Here is a 19,120-nt window from a genome sequence, read left to right as displayed (position 1 = left end):
GAGCCTCCTTCTCGGTCAGATCCAATTTGAAGCAAGCCAGTTGTTTTGCCAACTCTTTCTCGTGGTGGCTGCTTAGCTCCTGCTTCCTGTTGGGGCCCAAGCAAGGAGTGGCTGGGAGAGGAGGGGCCAGTAGAAGCTGGCGAGGCGCCCCTTGATATGAGTGGCATTGATTTGGCCACACCCACGCAGTCACATGATCACCTAGCCATGCCCACCGAGCCAGACAGATCATATTAGTGGTCCGCGGGATTTAAAATTATGAATTTAGTGGTCCCTGAGGTCCAAAGTGTTGGGGAGTCCTCCTCTAGTATTCCTAGACATAAAATTTGAAAGCCACATTATAATTGATTATGGCTACCACCCTCTATGGTTTAATTCAGCTGAACCTACTTCTGTATGGAGCAGCTTGGGAGGAAAGCATAAAATCATAGAATCACAGGGCTGGTGAATGTCAAATTAATCTATAACTTTTAAAACCCAGTAACAATACAAAGATTTCATCCTGCCTGCTTCTTTCACTCTTTCTCCAGCTTACTTTTCAATTCTTTTATTATGGAAGTAAAGCTCGGAACTCAAAGGACAATGAAAGTGTAGCCTACATTGAAATGATGATGGACGTTATGAAGTTTGCACCAGGATACGATGAAGTAGACCGTATTTAGGTGTACAATATAAGCCTTAATTGCCCACACTTAGATGTTTTTTCTATTAATAAGCACTTCAGATTATTATAAGTAGGGGTGTGCATAAGTGCACCAGCATGCTTAACATCCCTCTCCTAATATCCCCATTTATTTATACCCATTTCCTGTGCTCTTATTCATGTTTATTCTTTTTCCTTTTATACACGAGTGACAAACTAACTAATTAACTAAATAAATAAAATAAGTAAGTTTTCATATAGTCTTTAAGCTGGGTTTCCATATTCTGGGCATCAAGGCAAAAATTAGTCAGTGCAATTTTAGTGCAAATTCATATTGGGTGGACCTGCCAATACAGTCAAATTAGGCTAATTTCAAAAACCTATCCTGCAAAAGAGACTCATGGATTCTCTTCTTTTGCCTTGATGTTTACTTGCTCAAACAGCCTGGGGGGAGAGAAGATGAGGTCAAATGTTGGTCTTGCATTTCTTTGGCAAGGAGTGGGGGGAACACGCCGAAGAGGAAAGCTGCATGAATTCAGCCAGGTGCTCCCCACGCATTATTAGCAAACTGACGTGATAGTTTTAAGCACAGGTAAGGGTGTTTCCCCCCCCCAGTAAAAGGCTGTAATGCAATACAGGTATTCCTTGACTAATGACCACAAGCCTTTTTTTTTCAGCCTTTTTTTTTAAAGGCTGAAAAACAGCTTCTATCCCAGGGCAGTAACCATACTGAATTCTACGGTATAGTGCAATAATGAGGGTTTTCAATTTCAATTATGTAGCATGTAAAGGATGTATGTTTGTGTTTTTTATTTTTATAGCTATGATGTACACTGAAGAAGGCATTTAATTTCGTGGTACCATGTGCAGTGACAATAATGTAAACTAAACAACTGAGCTTCAGATTCATGTTGCTAAGGGAGAAGTTTGTTAAGTGAGTTTTGCCCCGTTTGACCACCTTTCTCGCCAATGTTGTTAAGTGAATCGCCGCAAATGCTAAGTTTGTTAAGTCAGTCTGGCTTCCCCCATTGACTTGGCTTGTTGGAAGGTCACAAAAGCGGATCACGTGACCCCGGGACCCTGCAACCGTCGTAAATATGAGTCAGTTGTGCCAAACATTCTGAATTTTGATCGCGTGACCACGGGCCATGGTCTAAGTGTGAAAAACGATCACAAATCACTTTGTTGTCACGAAGCGAACTGTTGTAAGTGGACGACTACCTATACTCGAACATTATGACTCTAGTCCTCGACTTACGACCACAGTTGAGCCCAATATGTATGTTGCTAAGCGAGGCATTTGAGATCGCTTTGCACCCATTTTACAACCTCTCTTGCCCCAATCGTTAAGTGAATCGCTGCCGTTGTTACTTTAGCACGGTTGCTAAGTGAATCTGTCTTCCCCATTGATTTTGTCAGGTGGTGGGAAAAAGGGGATCAGGGGCCCCCATCGGGGGGGGGGGGGACACACACACACACGACACTGCGGCCGAGCCAAGAGTCTGAACTTTGATCACTGACGGTGGGCATCAACGGTTGTAAAAAATGTGTGAAAAACATAAGCATGAAAAATGACCATAAATGTGAAAAACGGCCATAAGGAGCCGAGGTGGCGCAGTGGTTAAATGCAGCACTGCAGGCTACTTCAGCTGACTGCAGTTCTGCAGTTCGGCTGTTCAAATCTCACCGGCTCAGGGTTGACTCAGCCTTCCATCCTTCCGAGGTGGGTAAAATGAGGACCCAGATTGTTGTTGGGGGCGATATGCTGACTCTGTAAACCGCTTAGAGAGGGCTGAAAGCCCTATGAAGCGGTATATAAGTCTAACTGCTATAAGCGTGAAAAATGGCCATGTGAAAAATGGTGATAAGCATGAAAAACAGCCATAAGTGTGAAAAACGACCATAAGCGTGAAAAATGGCCATGTGAAAAATGGTCATAAGCATGAAAAACAGCCATAAGTGTGAAAAACAACCATAAGCGTGAAAAATGGCCATGTGAAAAATGGTCATAAGCATGAAAAACAGCCATAAGTGTGATAAACGACCATAAGCGTGAAAAATGGCCATGTGAAAAATGGTCATAAGCATGAAAAATGGCCATAAGTGTGAAAAACGACCATAAGCGTGAAAAATGGCCATGTGAAAAATGGTCATAAGCATGAAAAATGGCCATAAGTGTGAAAAATGACCATAAGCGTGAAAAATGGCCATGTGAAAAATGGTCATAAGCAAGAAAAATGGCCATAAGCAAGAAAAATGGTCATAAGCATGAAAAACGGCCATGTGAAAAATGGTCATAAGCATGAAAAATGGCCATAAGTGTGAAAAACGACCATAAGCGTGAAAAATGGCCATGTGAAAAATGGTCATAAGCAAGAAAAATGGTCATAAGTGTGAAAAACGACCATAAGCATGAAAAATGGCCATGTGAAAAATGGTCATAAGTGTGAAAAATGGCCATAAGTGTGAAAAATGGCCAGAATTCCCGAAGGGATGCTGTAATACTGCTTCGAGCGAACTGTGGTCAGTCGAAGACAATGTGGAATTAAACTCTTTATTTCTGGGCCGGGGGTGGTGGTTCTCCTCTCCCCCCTCCCCCCAAATACTCCCCCCGAGGAAAGCAAACGATGGAAGTTCGCTTAACCCGCTTCAGACGCCCCAAGCGCCAAGCGGCCCCTCCGGGGGTTCCCGCCAAGCCCTCCCCCTCCTGCTCCCCCCTCCCCAAAGTCCTCCCCCCCCGCGGCTGCAAAGCTTCCCCCCCCTCCGCGTGAATCTGGCCTGGCGGAGCCAGTGGGCTTTCCGGAGAGGGAGGGGCAGAGGCGTGGCCGGAGGAGGAGGAGGAGGAGGGGGCGGGAGGGGGAAACTCTCCGCGCGCGGGGCTGAGTCGCGTGTGTTGCGCCTGGCTCCTCTTAGGTGAGGCGAGAGGCTTCGCCCGAGAAGGTCAGCCCGGAGGGACTTTTTCCCTCGCTCGGACAGCCCCGCGATGGGAGGCCGCTGGGCGCTCGGACTGGCTTGGCTGGCGCTCCTGAGCGCATCAACAGGTGAGCAACCGAGCGGCTGTGGCGGCGGCGGCGGCGGGCGGGGAACTCGCTCGCGGCGCTTACCTGGAAACCGCCGAGCGGAGGAGAACCGCGCGGGGTTTGGTCGCTTCTCTCCCCCCCCACCCACTCCGAGGATGGACGGAACGGCCCCGGGCACAGCGAGCCTGAGAGGCCGTGGGAATGCAATCTCTCCCCCCCCCCCCACCCGCCGGCCTCAGGTGAAGCGGGGAAGCGGAGGTCGAGGGGAAGGCAAGAAAAGCGGCGGCAGCTCAGCTGGGAAAGCGGCGAATTTCCCCCGCGCGAGTTTAGCTGGAAATCGGTCAGTTGTTCGCTGGTATTGCGTGGATTCGCTGTTGCGTGGCTGATTGATTCTACCTCTTTCTCCCCCCCCTCTTTCTTTCGCTCTCTCTCTCCCTCTTTTTCTCTCCCCCTTTCTTTCTCCCTTTCTATCTCTCCCTTTCTCTCCTTTTTCTGCCCCCTTTCTTTCTCTTTCTCTCTTCCTTTCTTTCTCCCTTTCTATCTCCCCCTTTCTCCCCCCTCTCTTTCTCTCTCCTCTTTCTCACTCTCTCTTTACCTCTCCCTCTTTCTCTCTGCCCCTTTCTTTCTCCCTTCTCCCTCCCTCTTTCTCTCGCTTTACCTCTCTCCCTCTTTCTCCCCATTTCTTTCTCTCTCACTCTCTTTCCCTCTTTCTCTCTGGCCCTTTCTTTCTCCCTTTCTTTATTTCTCTCTCTCTCCCCCTTTCTTTCTCTCTTTACCTTCTTTCTCTCCCTCTCTCTTTACTGCTCCCTCTTTCTCTCCCATTCATTTCTCTTTCTTTCTCCCTCTTTCTCTCTCCCCCCTTTCTCTTTACCTCTCTCATTCTTTTTCTCCCCATTTCTTTCTCTCTACCTCTCTCTTTCTCTCCCATTTTTTCTCTCCCTTTCTTTTTCTCCCTCTCTCTTTCTTCCCCTCCTCTCTCTCTCCTTCTCCCTCTCTTTCCCTCTCCCTTTCTCTCTCTCAACCCCCCGTCTCTCTCTTTCCTCTCTCCCCCTCCCTCCCCCCTCCCCTCCATTCACAAATGCTGCATTTCTAAGCTAGGTCTTAACTAGGAGCGAAGTTCCCAGATCCACGCTCGAGGTGCGCGTTTCTTTTACCGTTCCGCTCCCCCAAACCCCTTAAGGCTGCGATTGCGAGGCCGGAGGTGGAAGTTTGCCTTCTCCCCCCGCTCCGCCGCCGTTGCGCTCCTTTGAAAGTTCCTTTCCAGCGACTTCGAGGGAGGTTGGATAAGCGTCGGGTTTGGAGTCGTCAAATCGGCGCCTCCTTGAATCGAACCGGCCGGCTGCTTTTTCCCAGGGATCTGAAAACGTGGAGGAACACCCACCCCGCAGCTCCCACGGAAAATGTGTAGGGACTGCGTAGCTCCATCCTGTCCCTTCAATCTACGCTTGTCTACTAAGCTTCGCGTTCCCTTTATTTCATTGGAGGTTAATGTGCAAAGGACCGGAGTTTAGCTACAGCTGAATTTTGTGCTATTTTCACCCAAACATAAAAGTGCGTAGCTTTACTGCTCTGCTGAAAACTCTTTTACAATGCATAGCCTATATCTTTACCGTCCTGTTCTCCCTTAATGGGGGGGTAATTCTCAAGACTTGTGTCTAGGATTGAGCTGCACAATTTAAGGGGAGCTGGTTTGAAATCAGCAGCAATATTTTCAAAGTCTGTGAGTTGGGTAGCCCCAGTAGGAAAATAGAGATGGGATGGCATTATTTAAGAGAGAATGGACACAGAAAAAAAACAAACAACTTGCCTTTCAAGGTCCCAGAGAAACCGCCATAAAAAATTGAGGTGAACTAACTATACATCTTTCTTGATTTTTGCAAGGTTTATTTTTTCTTTTGGACTAACCTTTGCAAAATGATCAGCTACACCAACACTGTCTTTAGTGAATTGAGGTAGTAATTTGGGTGGATTTACACTATCCTTCTGGATGCTGTTTAAAAATCTTGTCCTACCCCCCATGCACAATTAATCCTGCAGATTCACGAGAGAAACAGATTTTGAGCTTGTCTTCTCAAACTTGTGTAGGCTGAAAGGGAACCCCATAGGACAATAGTTGGGTGCTAATCACTGCTGGGGGCCTAAATGCAGTATGTTTAAATTGTTCTTATTGCTCCCTGGCTCGATAGATTAGACCACTCTTCCTCTCGGTTATTTTTAAAAATTTATTATTATAATCCATTGTTTGATAGATTGGTTAGCTATGTTGCTCTTTAACCATGCATCTCCAAGGTAACTTTTAAAAAAAACCACTGTATTGAATGTTGGTCTGAAGTCCCATAAAGCACAATTATTTTAGTTCCAGCGCAGTAAAATTATTGGGGTTTTCCCCCCCTCCAGTAATTAACTTCCTTCAACAATCACTGCAAATAAAATTTAGCCATAGAAATAAAAAAGGAATAATTGGAATGACTTTGGACATATATACAGCTTTACAAAAGCTCCTAGGCGCACTCGGTGTACTGTTGCGCTTGGTGCTCCAATCACCATTATGCGCCCTGCGCCTCTCTGTTCTACTTTCTAAGTGACCTGCCTAAAACACAATTCTGCAATCACTTTGCAGACCTTCGTTGGTTTTAATTTCCAAAATATTAACGTTGGAACATTCTGACAGGCTCCTTAAAAATACCATACTCATTCAAAGGTATAGTAGCTAAAGGTACGGGTTTTTGATGGATGGTGCGTGGGTTGTGGGATATGTAACTGCAGTTTCAGAATTTGCCACTGAGAGGAGATGTTAATCATAATTATTCTCATTTACCACTTCTGTTGTAAAGTTGCTTCTGCTGATAAGCCTTTGCAAGTTCTCTCTCTCCTTTTCCGCTGATTTATGCTTCTTCAGAAGGCAGGAGTACCAATCTCTTTGTCCAGGACTGGGCTGGGGGCCCACATATCACCACATCAGGTTTTTGTGGTGTAAGAGAGTGTAAAAACAATTTTTTTTTAACAGCCATGAAAAACGCACAATGGCGGCTACAGGATCTGTAACTTATTTTCTTCATTCTGCATTTCATTTCATTTCATTTCATTTATTAGGTTTGTATGCCGCCCTATTCCCGAGAGACTCAGGGCGGCTTACAAATAAAAAGGGAGGGGATATAAAAATAAAATAAAAGCAAACAATTTAAACAAACCATTAAAATACTACAACAGCCGCAACCTCGAATGGGGCTGGATAGTTCAATTTCCAATGTGGAAAGACCCATGAATGGTTCTGGGGGTTTACCTGGCCTCAGGTTGGTCTCGGCTCAGTTGTGTTCAGTTCATTGGGACCATCGCTTTGAGTTCCTACTTTTGGATACCTTCATGAAGCTTGTTTGTACGTTGGGAAGAGACACTAAACTAAAAACTGAAACTATGAGTCACCCCAATGCGAAAAAGAGACTCTGGAAAGAGTGCAGAGTGCAGAGTGCAGAGAAGAGCAACAAAAATGATTACAGGACTGGAGGCTAAAACATATGAAGAACGGTTGCAGGGATTGGGTATGGGAAACAAGCCTGATTAGCGCAATCAACTGATTGTCAGGTCTGCAGGGATTCCCTATTGCCACCTCTGCGCGCCCCATTTTCGACCCACGCATCCCATTTTTGGCCTACATGCACCCCATTTTGGGGATCGGAATGGGCAGGGAATGGGACGCATGGAGGCTGAAAAGAGGGTGCACAGAGGCCAAAAACGTGATGCAGAAGCTGAAAACGGGGCGCGTGGAGGCGGCCCTAAGCAATGCCAATCCCTGCGGCCTGAAAGAGCTGGCGGTTGGGAGACCGATCCAACCGACCATCAGTTGCTTGCGCTAATCAGGCTATGCTGGAGCTGAAACAGTGCTGTCTGCATCCCGCTTGGATGGGGCTTCGCTTGTTTGTGCGCCCTGGCTTCTGGCACGCCACGGGCTGGTGCCGGTCCACGGACCTTGGGTTGGCGTCCCCTGATGTTGTGTGGATCGCACCAATTCATTTGCCGTTTTTAGGAATTGCGGTATCATAAAGTTTGAGCTGCGGAAGTATCAAGTTGCTTGTGAAGGCAGTGAATGCTTCATGAGGGTTGTGCAATGGCTCGTGGTCAAAAGGTTTTGAAGTGATAGGATGCGGATATGCTAAACGTCTCCCAACTCCTTAAGCCAAACGCATCCTTTCCCAGGATTGTGCTGCATCATTGGGAGAGCGGACAGGAACAAGTTGCAGCTGCTTGAAGGAATTGCAGGCAGGTGCTTCCTGAGAGCTCCCCATGGTCTCAAATGCTTTTTCCCTTCGAATCTGAAGAAAATCAGGGCTGCCCGGTGCTTCAGGTTTGAAGAAAAAAAAAAGTATTACTCGGGCCCTCAATTGATCCAAGATTGAATCAAAGTAAAAGTTCCCCTTGCTAGTCGTTCCCGCCTCTAGGGGGCGGTGCTCGTCTCCATTTCAAAGCCGAAGAGCCAGCGCTGTCCAAAGATGTCTCCGTGGTCATGTGGCCGGCATGACTAAATGCCGAAGGAGCACTAAACGTTGTTACCTTCCCACCAAAGGTGGTTCCTATTTTTCTACTCACACTTTTACGTGCTTTCAAACTGCTAGGTTGACAGAAGCTGGGACAAGTAACGGGAACTCACTCCGTTACGTGGCGCTAGGGATTCGAACCGGCGAACTGCCGACCTTTCTGATCGACAAGCTCAGCGTCTTAGCCACTGAGCCACCGCGTTCCTCCGAAAGATCCACCGTAGGTGTAAATTATATATATATATTAGGCCCACAGCAAATGTTGGTCGAGAACTTTGGTTCTTGTATCTGCAGTGGAAACCTTTTGGATTCACGTGTAGATATCTCGAGAGATAGTAGTTGCAGGCAAAGCTGTATTGAGCAGTGCTAGCCATTGTTTGGATGGGGTCCAAATAAGTTTACGAGCCATTCTATCTCTGTGGGGCAGAAGACAATCTCAATCGTTCTCTGCTTATTAGCTTCCAGGGGCAATCGAATGCAAAACTTCAACCATAACAACGCATGGGCAAACAATAGATACAAACTCAAGGTAAGTGGTCAAGTGGTCAACGCCTGGAATCCTCTACCCGACTCCGTTGTTATATCCTCAAACCCTCAACTTCAATCTCAAACTCTCTACCGCTGAGCTCACCCCATTGAGCCGAGGTGGCGCAATGGTTAAATGCAGCACTGCAGGCTACTTCAGCTGACTGCAGTTCAGCAGTTCGGCTGTTCAAATCTCACCGGCTCAGGGTTGACTCAGCCTTCCATCCTTCCGAGGTGGGTAACATGAGGACCCGGATTGTTGTTGGGGGCAATATGCTGACTCTGTAAACCACTTAGCGAGGGCTGAAAGCCCTATGAAGCGGTATATAAGTCTAACTGCTATTGCTATTGCTATTGCTATTCCTAAGAGGTCTGTAAGAGGCGCGCTTAAGCGCACCAGCGTGCCTACCGTTCCTGTCCTACTGTCTCCATCTATTCGTTCCATTTCATGTATTCATAATCTTGTACGTACTTATATCTATTATCTTATACACACTTGAGAAACAAACACATAAATAAAATGTTATGCTCCTTTTTGGAGAAAAAAAATAGCAATGAACGGGTTCTGGGAAGTCGGGGGGGGGTAGGTTGTGGGGGCTCGGGGGGGCTCGGGTGGGGGGAAACTATTCCAGGTTTGATTTTAAAGTAGCATGGTTGCACGTGTATATTGTCCTCTCTTACAACATGATATTTGTCTATGTAATAATATACATGTGATTATATGTTATGGAAACGAAAATAAATATTTTAAACCGGAAAAAAATAATAATATAGCAACGAACGAAGTATCTGTGCAACTCAGAGGTAGCTGGAGAAATACCGGGTTACTGATAGTGGAGTCCACAGATAAGGCGACAGACGCCCCTATGTTGCTTCTGGAAAGTCTTTAGAAACAGTACCACCCCCCCCCCCCACCGGCAGTTAGGTGAGCCCTGAAAATCTGGTGTACTAGAGCAAGTTGCTCTTACTAGATTACAATTGACATCTGGTCTTTGAAAGGAGGCTGCTATAGCAACTGCTGGTGGAAGTCAAATCCAGAATAAGAACCCGAAGGAGCTAAGCCTATGCCTGATATGAAATCAGGCATTCATGAAAGGTGTTTTTAAAGACATTGGCCCTTTTCTGAGCTTGGGGTGCAATGTTTTCCCCGCTTTGAATAATAGAATCTCTGAAAAAAAAATGTTCCTGTTGTACATAATATATATCTATATATCTATATCTATATCTATATCTATATCTATATCTATATCTATATCTATCTATATCTATATCTATATCTATATCTATATCTATATCTATATCATCTATATCTATATCTATATCTATATCTATATCTATATCATCTATATCTATATCTATATCTATATCTATATCTATATCTATATCTATATCTATATCTATATCTATATCTATATCTATATCATCTATATCTATATCTATATCTATATCTATATCTATATCTATATCTATATCTATATCTATCTATATCTATATCTATATCTATATCTATATCTATATCTATATCTATATCTATATCTATATCTATATCTATATCATCTATATCTATATCTATATCTATATCTATATCTATATCTATATCTATATCTATATCTATATCTATATCTATATATCATCTATATCTATATCTATATCTATATCTATATCTATATCATCTATATCTATATCTATATCTATATCTATATCTATATCTATATCTATATCTATATCTATATCTATATCTATATCTATATATCTGTGTGTGTGTCTCTGTCTCTCTCTGTCTCTCTCTCTCTGTCTCTGTGTCTCTCTCTCTGTCTCTCTCTCTCTCTCTGTCTCCTTTTACAACTGCTGGTTCCTCGGTGCAACATGTTGTACCACAGTTTGATTCAGTTCTCATACTAGCTGAGTAGCTGCGTTCATATACAGTGTTAACTCACAATGCATTTGTTTAATAAGCCACAATAGTGGGGTTCATGTATTTGTGTTAAAGCAGCGTACCATATTATGGTTTAGGATTATTTGAAAGCTTGGATATTGTCTGAGAAATAGGCGTGAAATTATATCAATTAGGACGTAGCTACTATTCCCCCAAATTAAGCCTTTCAGAGTGTGTTTGGTACTAAAATTTCTGGAATCCTTCCACAACCTTTATCTAAGAATCCTGGTGTTGACAGGGACTTTAGAGATCTTCTAGTCCAGCCCCCCTGCACAAGCAGGAGACCTTATACCATTTCAGACAAGTGGCTGTCCAGTCTCTTCTTAAAAGCCTCAGTGAGGGCGTACCCACAACTTTTGAAGGCAATTGGTTAATTGTTCTCACTGTCTAGAAATTTCTCCTTGGTTCTTGGTTGTTTCTCTCCTTGATTAGTTTCCATCCATTGCTTCTTGTCCTGCCCTCAGGTGCTTTGGAGAATAGTTTGACCCCCCCCCGTCTTTATAGGGGCCCCTCAAATATTGGAACACTGCTATTCAGAGCCGAGGTGGCGCAGTGGTTAGGGTGCAGTACTGCAGGCCACTTCAGCTGACTGTTATCTGCAGTTCAGTGGTTCTAATCTTACCGGCTCAAGGTTGACTCAGCCTTCCATCCTTCCGAGGTGGGTGAAATGAGGACCCAGGCTGTGGGGGCAATATGCTGACTCTGTAAACCGCTTAGAGAGGGCTGAAAGCCCGATGAAGCGGTATATAAGTCTAACTGCTATTGCTATTGCTATCATTTCTCCCCTAGTCCTTCTTTTCACTAAACTAGATATACCCAGTTCCTGCAAACGTTCTTTATATGTTTTAGCCCCCAGTCCCCTAATCATCCTTTTTCCCCCCTCTGTAAATGTGTTTTTATTTTCCATTTTCATTTCGTACAGTCACATATATACTGTGCATAACCGGGGCCATGTAACATTAAACAATAAACATAGCCATTCCTCTTGTCAACAATACCCCCCAAAATAGAAACCCAATGTACCTCTTCGACCCTCCATACACCCTTTCTTTCGCCCCCCTCCAACTTTCCAGCTTCCGTCCAACATTCCCCTCTACCCTACTTCCCCTCCCCCTCTACCACTCCTCTCTCCCAGTACACTCCCTCCCTTCCTTCTCCCCCTCCCTCCCATCCTCTCTCCCACCCTCTCTCCCCTCTTTCTTCTATCCCTCTACTCCTCCCTTCGGTGTATTTCTACTATCTATTAATATATTCAGCTTGTCCTATTTTTACAGTGAAATTAAAGAGCAACAGTATACAAGTGCAGTCGCGTTACTTTAAAATCTAACACATACTATATATCCCCCCTCCCCCCTCCCCCTAACACCCCACCTCTCCCCTAATCATCCTTGTTGCTCTTCTCTGCACTCTTTTTAGAGTCTCCACATCTTATTTACATCGTGGCAACCAAAACCGGATGCAGTATTCCAAGTGTGGCCTTACCAAGTCATTATAAAGTGATACTAACACTCCACCTGATCTTGATTCTGTCCCTCTGTTTATGCAGCCTATATTCAGGTGAAATGCAAATTTTATTTCCTTGGACAATCATTGGGAAGATGTAGTATTGCCTGAGAAAGAAGGGGAGGCTACAAAGCAGATGGAACTTTGTCTATGCTTTGCAACATTTTGTGCCAATTCATGAAAGAAAATAAGATCTGTAGATGATTCTTTCAGTTTGGTCTTTCCTTCCCTATTCATGGTGAAAGCTCCAGAGGTTTTCCTGAAATCTGTTTTTAATGCGTTTCAGAATATTTTCCCAAAGAACATTATTACCCCTATGTCCACTGATAATAGCCTATTAGAAAGATGAAATTGAGCCTTAGTTTGGATGCATTAGAGATATCTGATTATTTTCCAGAGGAAGATTAGCTACCTTATAATTTCTTGATAGAATATTATCTTAAGGAAAACTTGGGGAAAACATGTCCAGACTTAATAGCTTCTTTGGAAGAAGAAAACTCATTAATGTACTCATTATTCCACTATACCAGAGTTTATTGGAGTGGTTATTCCTGCCTTCTATTCTTTGTTTACATTGCATACTGACATTGGGTGACTTTTGAGTACCACTGTTTGTTTTTGCTGAGAGAGACACACAGGATTAATTTATTAATACTGGGAAGCACGAATTTGAGATAGATGCACTGCTCTTATAGCAATAGCAATAGCAGTTAGACTTATATACCGCTTCATAGGGCTTTCAGCCCTCTCTAAGCGGTTTACAGAGTCGGCATATCGCCCCCAACAATCCAGGTCCTCATTTTACCCACCTCGGAAGGATGGAAGGCTGAGTCAACCCTGAGCCGGTGAGATTTGAACCGCTGAGCTGCAGAACTGCAGTCAGCTGAAGTGGCTGCAGTACTGCACCCTAACCACTGCGCCACCTCGGCTTTTATCAGGGGTGGGATTGAAAAATGTTAGTAACCGGTTCTCTGCCGGTGGCTGGGTGGGCGTCGCCTACTCAGCTTCCTGCACCATGGGGGGGGGGAGTTTTTGCCCTCCCCAGGCTCCGGAGGCTTTCCCCGAGACTCCGGGAGGGCGAAAACAGTCTCCCCCAGGCTCCAGAGGCTGGAAACGGGCCCGTTTTCAGACATCCAGTACTTCTGGTAGGCCCATTTGTACCCTCCCCAGGCTCCAGAGGCTTTCCTCAAGCCCCGAGGAGGGTGAAAACGGCCTCCTGGGGCTCCGGAAGTCCTCTGGAGCGCAGAAACAGGTCTGTTTCTGGATTTCGGGGAGGCCCATTTTCCATCCTCCCAGAGCCTCCGCGCGGGCTCTGCACTTACCTGGCATGATGAATGGGCCGCGTGGAGACTCCTGGGTGGGCGGGGCCAGCCGGTCATTGCAGCCACCAGTTCGCCCAAACCGGTGCGAACTGGCTGAATCCCTCCCCATCTCTAATAGATCTCTACCTATGCAAATATAAGTCAGACATTTACATGAAGTTTTAAGTTCTTGGTTTGCTGTTTGGCTTCACTCTTTCCAATAGAGGAGAATCAGCATCTGATAGAACTTCCGATGAAGCCTTCCTGTGAAATACACAGTTCATTTAGTGCCCATTCAGAGTTTCGACGGCACTTAAAAAAAGGTACTTACAACCACTTTTTTCACACTTTACGACCATTGCAGCATCTTCCATGGTCATGTGATTAAAGTTCAAATGCTTGGCAACTGATTCATGCTTATGTCGGTTGCAGGGACCTACTTTTGCAAACTTCTTGCGAGTAGAGTCAACAGGGAAGTTACTAATTTAACAGCTGCAATAATTCAGTTAACAACCGTGGCAAGAAAGGTCATAAAATGTGGCAAAATTCACTTAACAACTGTCCTCGTTTAGTCACATACATTTTGGCTCAATTGTGGTTACGTTGACAACCTGTATTTATATAGAGTTTGAGGAAGTAAGTGCATGGCATGCAAATTCAGAACTGAGAGAAATCAAGGTCTTGGCAGAGAAATGGTGGAAGTGATTGTTTCAAGTCGGTGTTTTTAAAATGTGGTTACACCTATAGTAAGCCTCTGTGAAGCATCCGAGGCTTTTGCTTTCATCAATCACCCCTTCAGTGCAATTCTGCAGAATAAAGTGCTACTGACTTTCAGGTGCATCTTAAACTCTTCTAGGAAAGTTGACGCTTCATTGATCTTTAACAAGATTCTGCGGCGATGTCATGCAAAGTGATGCCCTTCTTTGTAGCTATGGTCTCAGACAGAGCGGCTTCTTTGTTGGCTTCCATGCCTAAGAACCAAAGTAATTTCTGCTGATATGAAGTGGCTGAACAGATAAGATAACCTTTATTGTCATTTTTTTATTGTGAGCACACTGGCACGCATTAAAAATGAAATTATGTTTGGCTGATCTCAGAAGAAAGTATATATTCTACCCATACACATACATAAGACATATATACACATGCTATATCCATCCATCCCATAATCCTATTAATTTCAGAAAATCCCTCTTTCAAGTTAAATCCATCCATCCAATAATCCTATTAATTTCAGAAAATCCCTCTTTCAAGTTAAATCCATCCAATAATCCAATAGTCCTATTGATTTCAGAAAAGTCCTTTCAAGTTAAATCTCAAGAACCATAGAATGTAGAATAGGCAAGTATTTTAGAAGGCATGTCTGTCTGTCCGTCCATCCCTCCATCCATTCATCCATCCAATAGTCCTATTGATTTCAGAAAAAATATCTTTCAAGTTAAATCTCAAAAAGCACAGAACGTAGAATAGGCAAGTATGTTAGAAGGCACGTCCGTCTGTCCGTCCGTCCGTCCATCCATCCATCCATCCATCCATCCATCCATCCATCCATCCATCCATCCAATAGTCCTATTGATTTCAGAAAAAATATCTTTCAAGTTAAATCTCAAAAAGCACAGAACGTAGAATAGGCAAGTATGTTAGAAGGCACGTCCATCCATCCATCCATCCATCCATCCATCCATCCATCCATCCATCCATCCATCCATCCAATAATCTAGTAGTCCTATTGATTTCAGAAAAGTCCTTTCAAGTTAAATCTCAAAAACCACCTTACACTAGAATAGGCAAGTATCTTAGAAGGCACGTCCGTCTGTCCGTCCATCCATTCATGCATCCATCCAATAATCCAATAGTCCTATTGATTTCAGAAAAGACCTTTCAAGTTAAATCTCAAAAACCACAGAACATAGAATAGGCAAGTATGTTAGAAGGCATGTCCGTCCATTTCTCCATCCATCCATCCATCCATCCATCCATCCATCCATCCATCCATCCATCCCTACACCTGTACACATTTCTGCATCCTGACACTGCTTCAGTTCAGTGATCAGACACCTGAAGAAGCAAAGCCATGTGGTTTCACGCAGTCACAATGTGGTGTCATAGGTACAGTACAGTATGTATATAGGACAGCATTTATAGGAATTTCCTATCATAGATATTGGATGTATCATTTGGCACATTTGATAAAAAATGATTGGCTATCTGTAGATCTGTAGAATCTACTTTTCTTGTGAGTCCTATAAAAGCATGCGCACACAAACACACTCTTCCTCTCCCATTTGTGTGTGTGTGCGTGTGTATTAAAAACAGCTATATTATCTTGCCCAGCTCAAAAGTCAATGCTGCTGAATTCAGTGTGATTTATTAAGGTATGTGCAGATGTAGAATCAGAAGTCACAGCACAAATACTTTCATAAATAAATAGTAAAAACTTCAGCTGTACCGAAATATTTGGAATAATTTAAATCAAATCTGGCATTTTTCATCCCTTTTATTAAAAAAAGACAGTATTTCATACAAGTTTACATTCCTCTGTTTTGGCTTCCAGCTCTAAGTCAAGGGGATTGCATTCCTGATAGTCTCATATTGGAATATTAATTCATAGATCAATGGACTATTCGCAGAAAGCATTTTATAAACGGAAATGTTCATATCTCAGAGTGAAGAATGTGCCTACAAATTCAGAGCGCCCCTGAAATTTTATTTCAGATAACTGTGATTAATATTGCACAATAAACTACTTTATTTATAAGTAGATCTTTTCCTTCTATTTCTGTAATTTTCAGTTCTCCATCCCATGCAGCCTTATTCTTTATATTTGCATGCCGTTTTACAGATGTTGTTTTTCTTGATAATATAGTACAAACATCTTCCAGGACTTTGACTCACTTCCTCAAGTCTCTTTTAGCAATTCTGAAAGGACAAGAGGAAATTATCTCCAATATCCTGAAAGGAACCTTTCTTTCTTTTTTTTTAAACACACACACACACACACACAATATGCAGTTCATGGTTTATTGAAATATAGTTATTCTCATATCATCTTCAGGGTTTTCCTTTTTTACCCCCAAAATAATGTTTCCCACTTCTTAATCTTCTGAATTCTATTCAGAATGTACATTTGTGATTCTGCTGAGAATGGGATTAAAAAAACTGGTACGTTTGAAGAGAAAGAACTTGCAATCAGTTTTGATTCTAGGACCATATTATGTTTGGGACCTGTGTATAGAATTCAGACACAAGTGAATTGAAGAGAAACTATACATTTGATTTCCTTTATGTTGCATTGAAGTTTAATTACTATTATTTTAAAAACACGTTTTTAATAAAAATTGCCCTCTGTGTTCTTGTTCTGCTATCTTAACCGTGGTAAATGGATGTGCTCTGGGGAAAGTTGTCGAACTATGGTAGTGCTAGAATTGTAACCGAAGAGTGTAATCGTTCCCAACTTTCTAAATAGTTCGTTGTCATAAAATGATAACAATAGCAATAGCACTTAGACATGTATCAGTTCACAGTTTTTTACAGCTCTTTCTAAGCGGTTTACAGAGTCAGCCTATTGCCTCCAACAATCTGGGTCTTCATTTTACTGACCTCGGAAAGATGGAAGGCGGAGTCAACCTTGAGCTGGTGAGAATCGAACTGCTGGCAGTCGGCAGAATTTGGCTGCAATACTGCATTCTAACCACTGCGCCACTATGGCTCTTATGGTAGACTTAGAGCTACCTAAAATTCATATTACTATTGGTATGTTTTTCTTATGGCTGGGAAATGACACAAAATGGATACAAAACCATCCCTACATGAATCACTGGAGTGAAATAGTCTGATTGATAGATAGACATGACCTCAAAGAATTTCTCTTGACTTGTTTCCTCAAGTGAAAGCTATGAACAACCCAGTTTTTGGAGTCTGAAAAGTTTTATTCCTCTTATTTTTGTTGTCTGAAATGGGAGTCCTTTATAGGAATCATGTAGATTTAGGTAGCTTCTTGAGATCCTGTCAGTACCACAGAGCATGTGAGAAACATTCATCCGTCTACATCAGTGTTGCTTATATATGTAACGGGATGTTCTCCAGATGTTTTGTCCCAGAACTTCACAATCTTCTGCCTTTAGACTTGCTGATGTGAGACGAAATACAAAACAAGGGGAACCAGATCATCTCTCTCAATTCTTCATAGGATGTCAGTTCTTCAGAATTTCAGACAGGAATGGAACCATATTCTCCTCCAATATGCTATAGGTCTTCTCTATTTAATACAGTTTCTTGGCATGCCAAGATAGTTTTATTCTTCTCCAGAACAGGAGCCACCAACCTTTTGGACCTCAGAGACCACTAAATTCATAATTTTAAATCCCGCGGATACCACTAATATGATGTGCCTAATGACCGGCTGGGTGGGTGTGGCAAGGTAGTCATGTGACCTGGTGGGCGCGGCCAACTCGATGTCACTCACATTGAAGGAGGGCTTCACCGGTTTCTACTCGCTACTCTTTGTCTGCCCGCCCAGGCTCCTTAGGGCCCCAACAGGAAGCAGTTGCTGGAGCTAAGCAGCCACCATGAGGAAGAGTTGGCAAAACTGCTCAGCAGAAGCACCTCACTGAGGACTAGGAGCACAGGCTTTCCAAGCAGAGGGAAGACCTGCAGGAGTGCAAAGCCAGGTACTGGCTCCTGGAGGCTCAGTGGGCTGAGATGGTCATCCAGTTCCAGGCCATGATGCAGTCCCACTGGAACGAGGCCCTCCGGCTCTTCACCACCAGCGGTGCTTCCCTCCAGCCTTCGCCCAAAGCCCCCCACCAGGAGGCTGAAGCAGACCCCAAGTCAGAATTTCTGCCCCCCCCTGACCCTCACAAAAAGACCCCAAAGGGGGAGATTCTCTGCAGCCACACAAACATTCATTGTACATGTCCATCCCAGGGGGCGTAGTTTGAGGACCCCTTATTTAGTGCAATATAAAAAGTGCAAATAATTTTTCTGCGGACCACCAACATTTTCTCATGGACCACCAGTGGTCCACGGATCACCAGTTGGTGACCGCTGCTCCAGAACATAAGAGGTCTGGATCGGAAAAGATTTTTTCCCCCAGGCTTGCTGAATTAGAACACTGAAATCTAGGATACAGAGTTCATGTGACCCTTTACCATAATCTTCTGAAAAACTCTATTTTAAAAACTCTGCGGTTGTGTCACTGATAACAGAGCTATCTGTATTATGCTTTCCTTCAACATAATCTGCCAATAATGTTTATCTTTTGTGTACGATTTCTCAGAAGTACCCAAATCACTTTTGAGAATACTTGCGCATGCAAGGGGACAGTTCTTTTGAAAGTCTTGTCAAGTCCGTAGAAGACACACAAGGAGGGATTATTGCAGACTGACAATGTAAAAGAACGATCTTCATATTTAATAGGTAGCAGCACCTGTCATCAGACGTCATCACAGCACGACAACAGCGCGAAGAAAAAAGCACGTTGTGAATGCTAAACCTAAAATTAACCCCTAAACCTAAACCTAACCCCCCTAAACCTAATCCTAAACGTAACCCTAAACCTAACCCTTAACCTAACCCTAAGCCTAACCCTAACCCTAAACCTAACCCTAAACCTAACCCTTACCTTAACTTGAATCGGCTTGCTTTAAAAGCGCTATTTA

The 19,120-nt window shown here is 43.7% G+C and overlaps 1 protein-coding gene across 1 annotated transcript in view; it reads left to right on the top strand.

Moving 5' to 3' along the window:
* The first annotated feature begins 3,522 nt into the window (after positions 1 to 3,522).
* The window catches only part of KIT (KIT proto-oncogene, receptor tyrosine kinase), a 111,180-nt gene continuing 95,582 nt past the window's right edge, over positions 3,523 to 19,120 (top strand). Inside the window, exon 1 of the mRNA XM_087724732.1 lies at positions 3,523 to 3,684. Coding sequence (XP_087580858.1) covers positions 3,627 to 3,684 — 58 coding nt within the window. The 5' untranslated portion in view covers positions 3,523 to 3,626. The remainder of the gene's footprint in view (positions 3,685 to 19,120) is intronic.

The sequence above is a fragment of the Thamnophis sirtalis genome, unplaced genomic scaffold, assembly GCF_051295495.1.
Source record: "Thamnophis sirtalis isolate CommonGarterSnake01/CBP01778 unplaced genomic scaffold, rThaSir2_p1.2 scaffold_10, whole genome shotgun sequence".
NCBI lineage: Eukaryota > Metazoa > Chordata > Lepidosauria > Squamata > Natricidae > Thamnophis > Thamnophis sirtalis.
The sequence above is the reverse complement of the archived record's forward strand: the minus strand, read 5'-3'. Positions and strand labels throughout refer to the sequence as shown.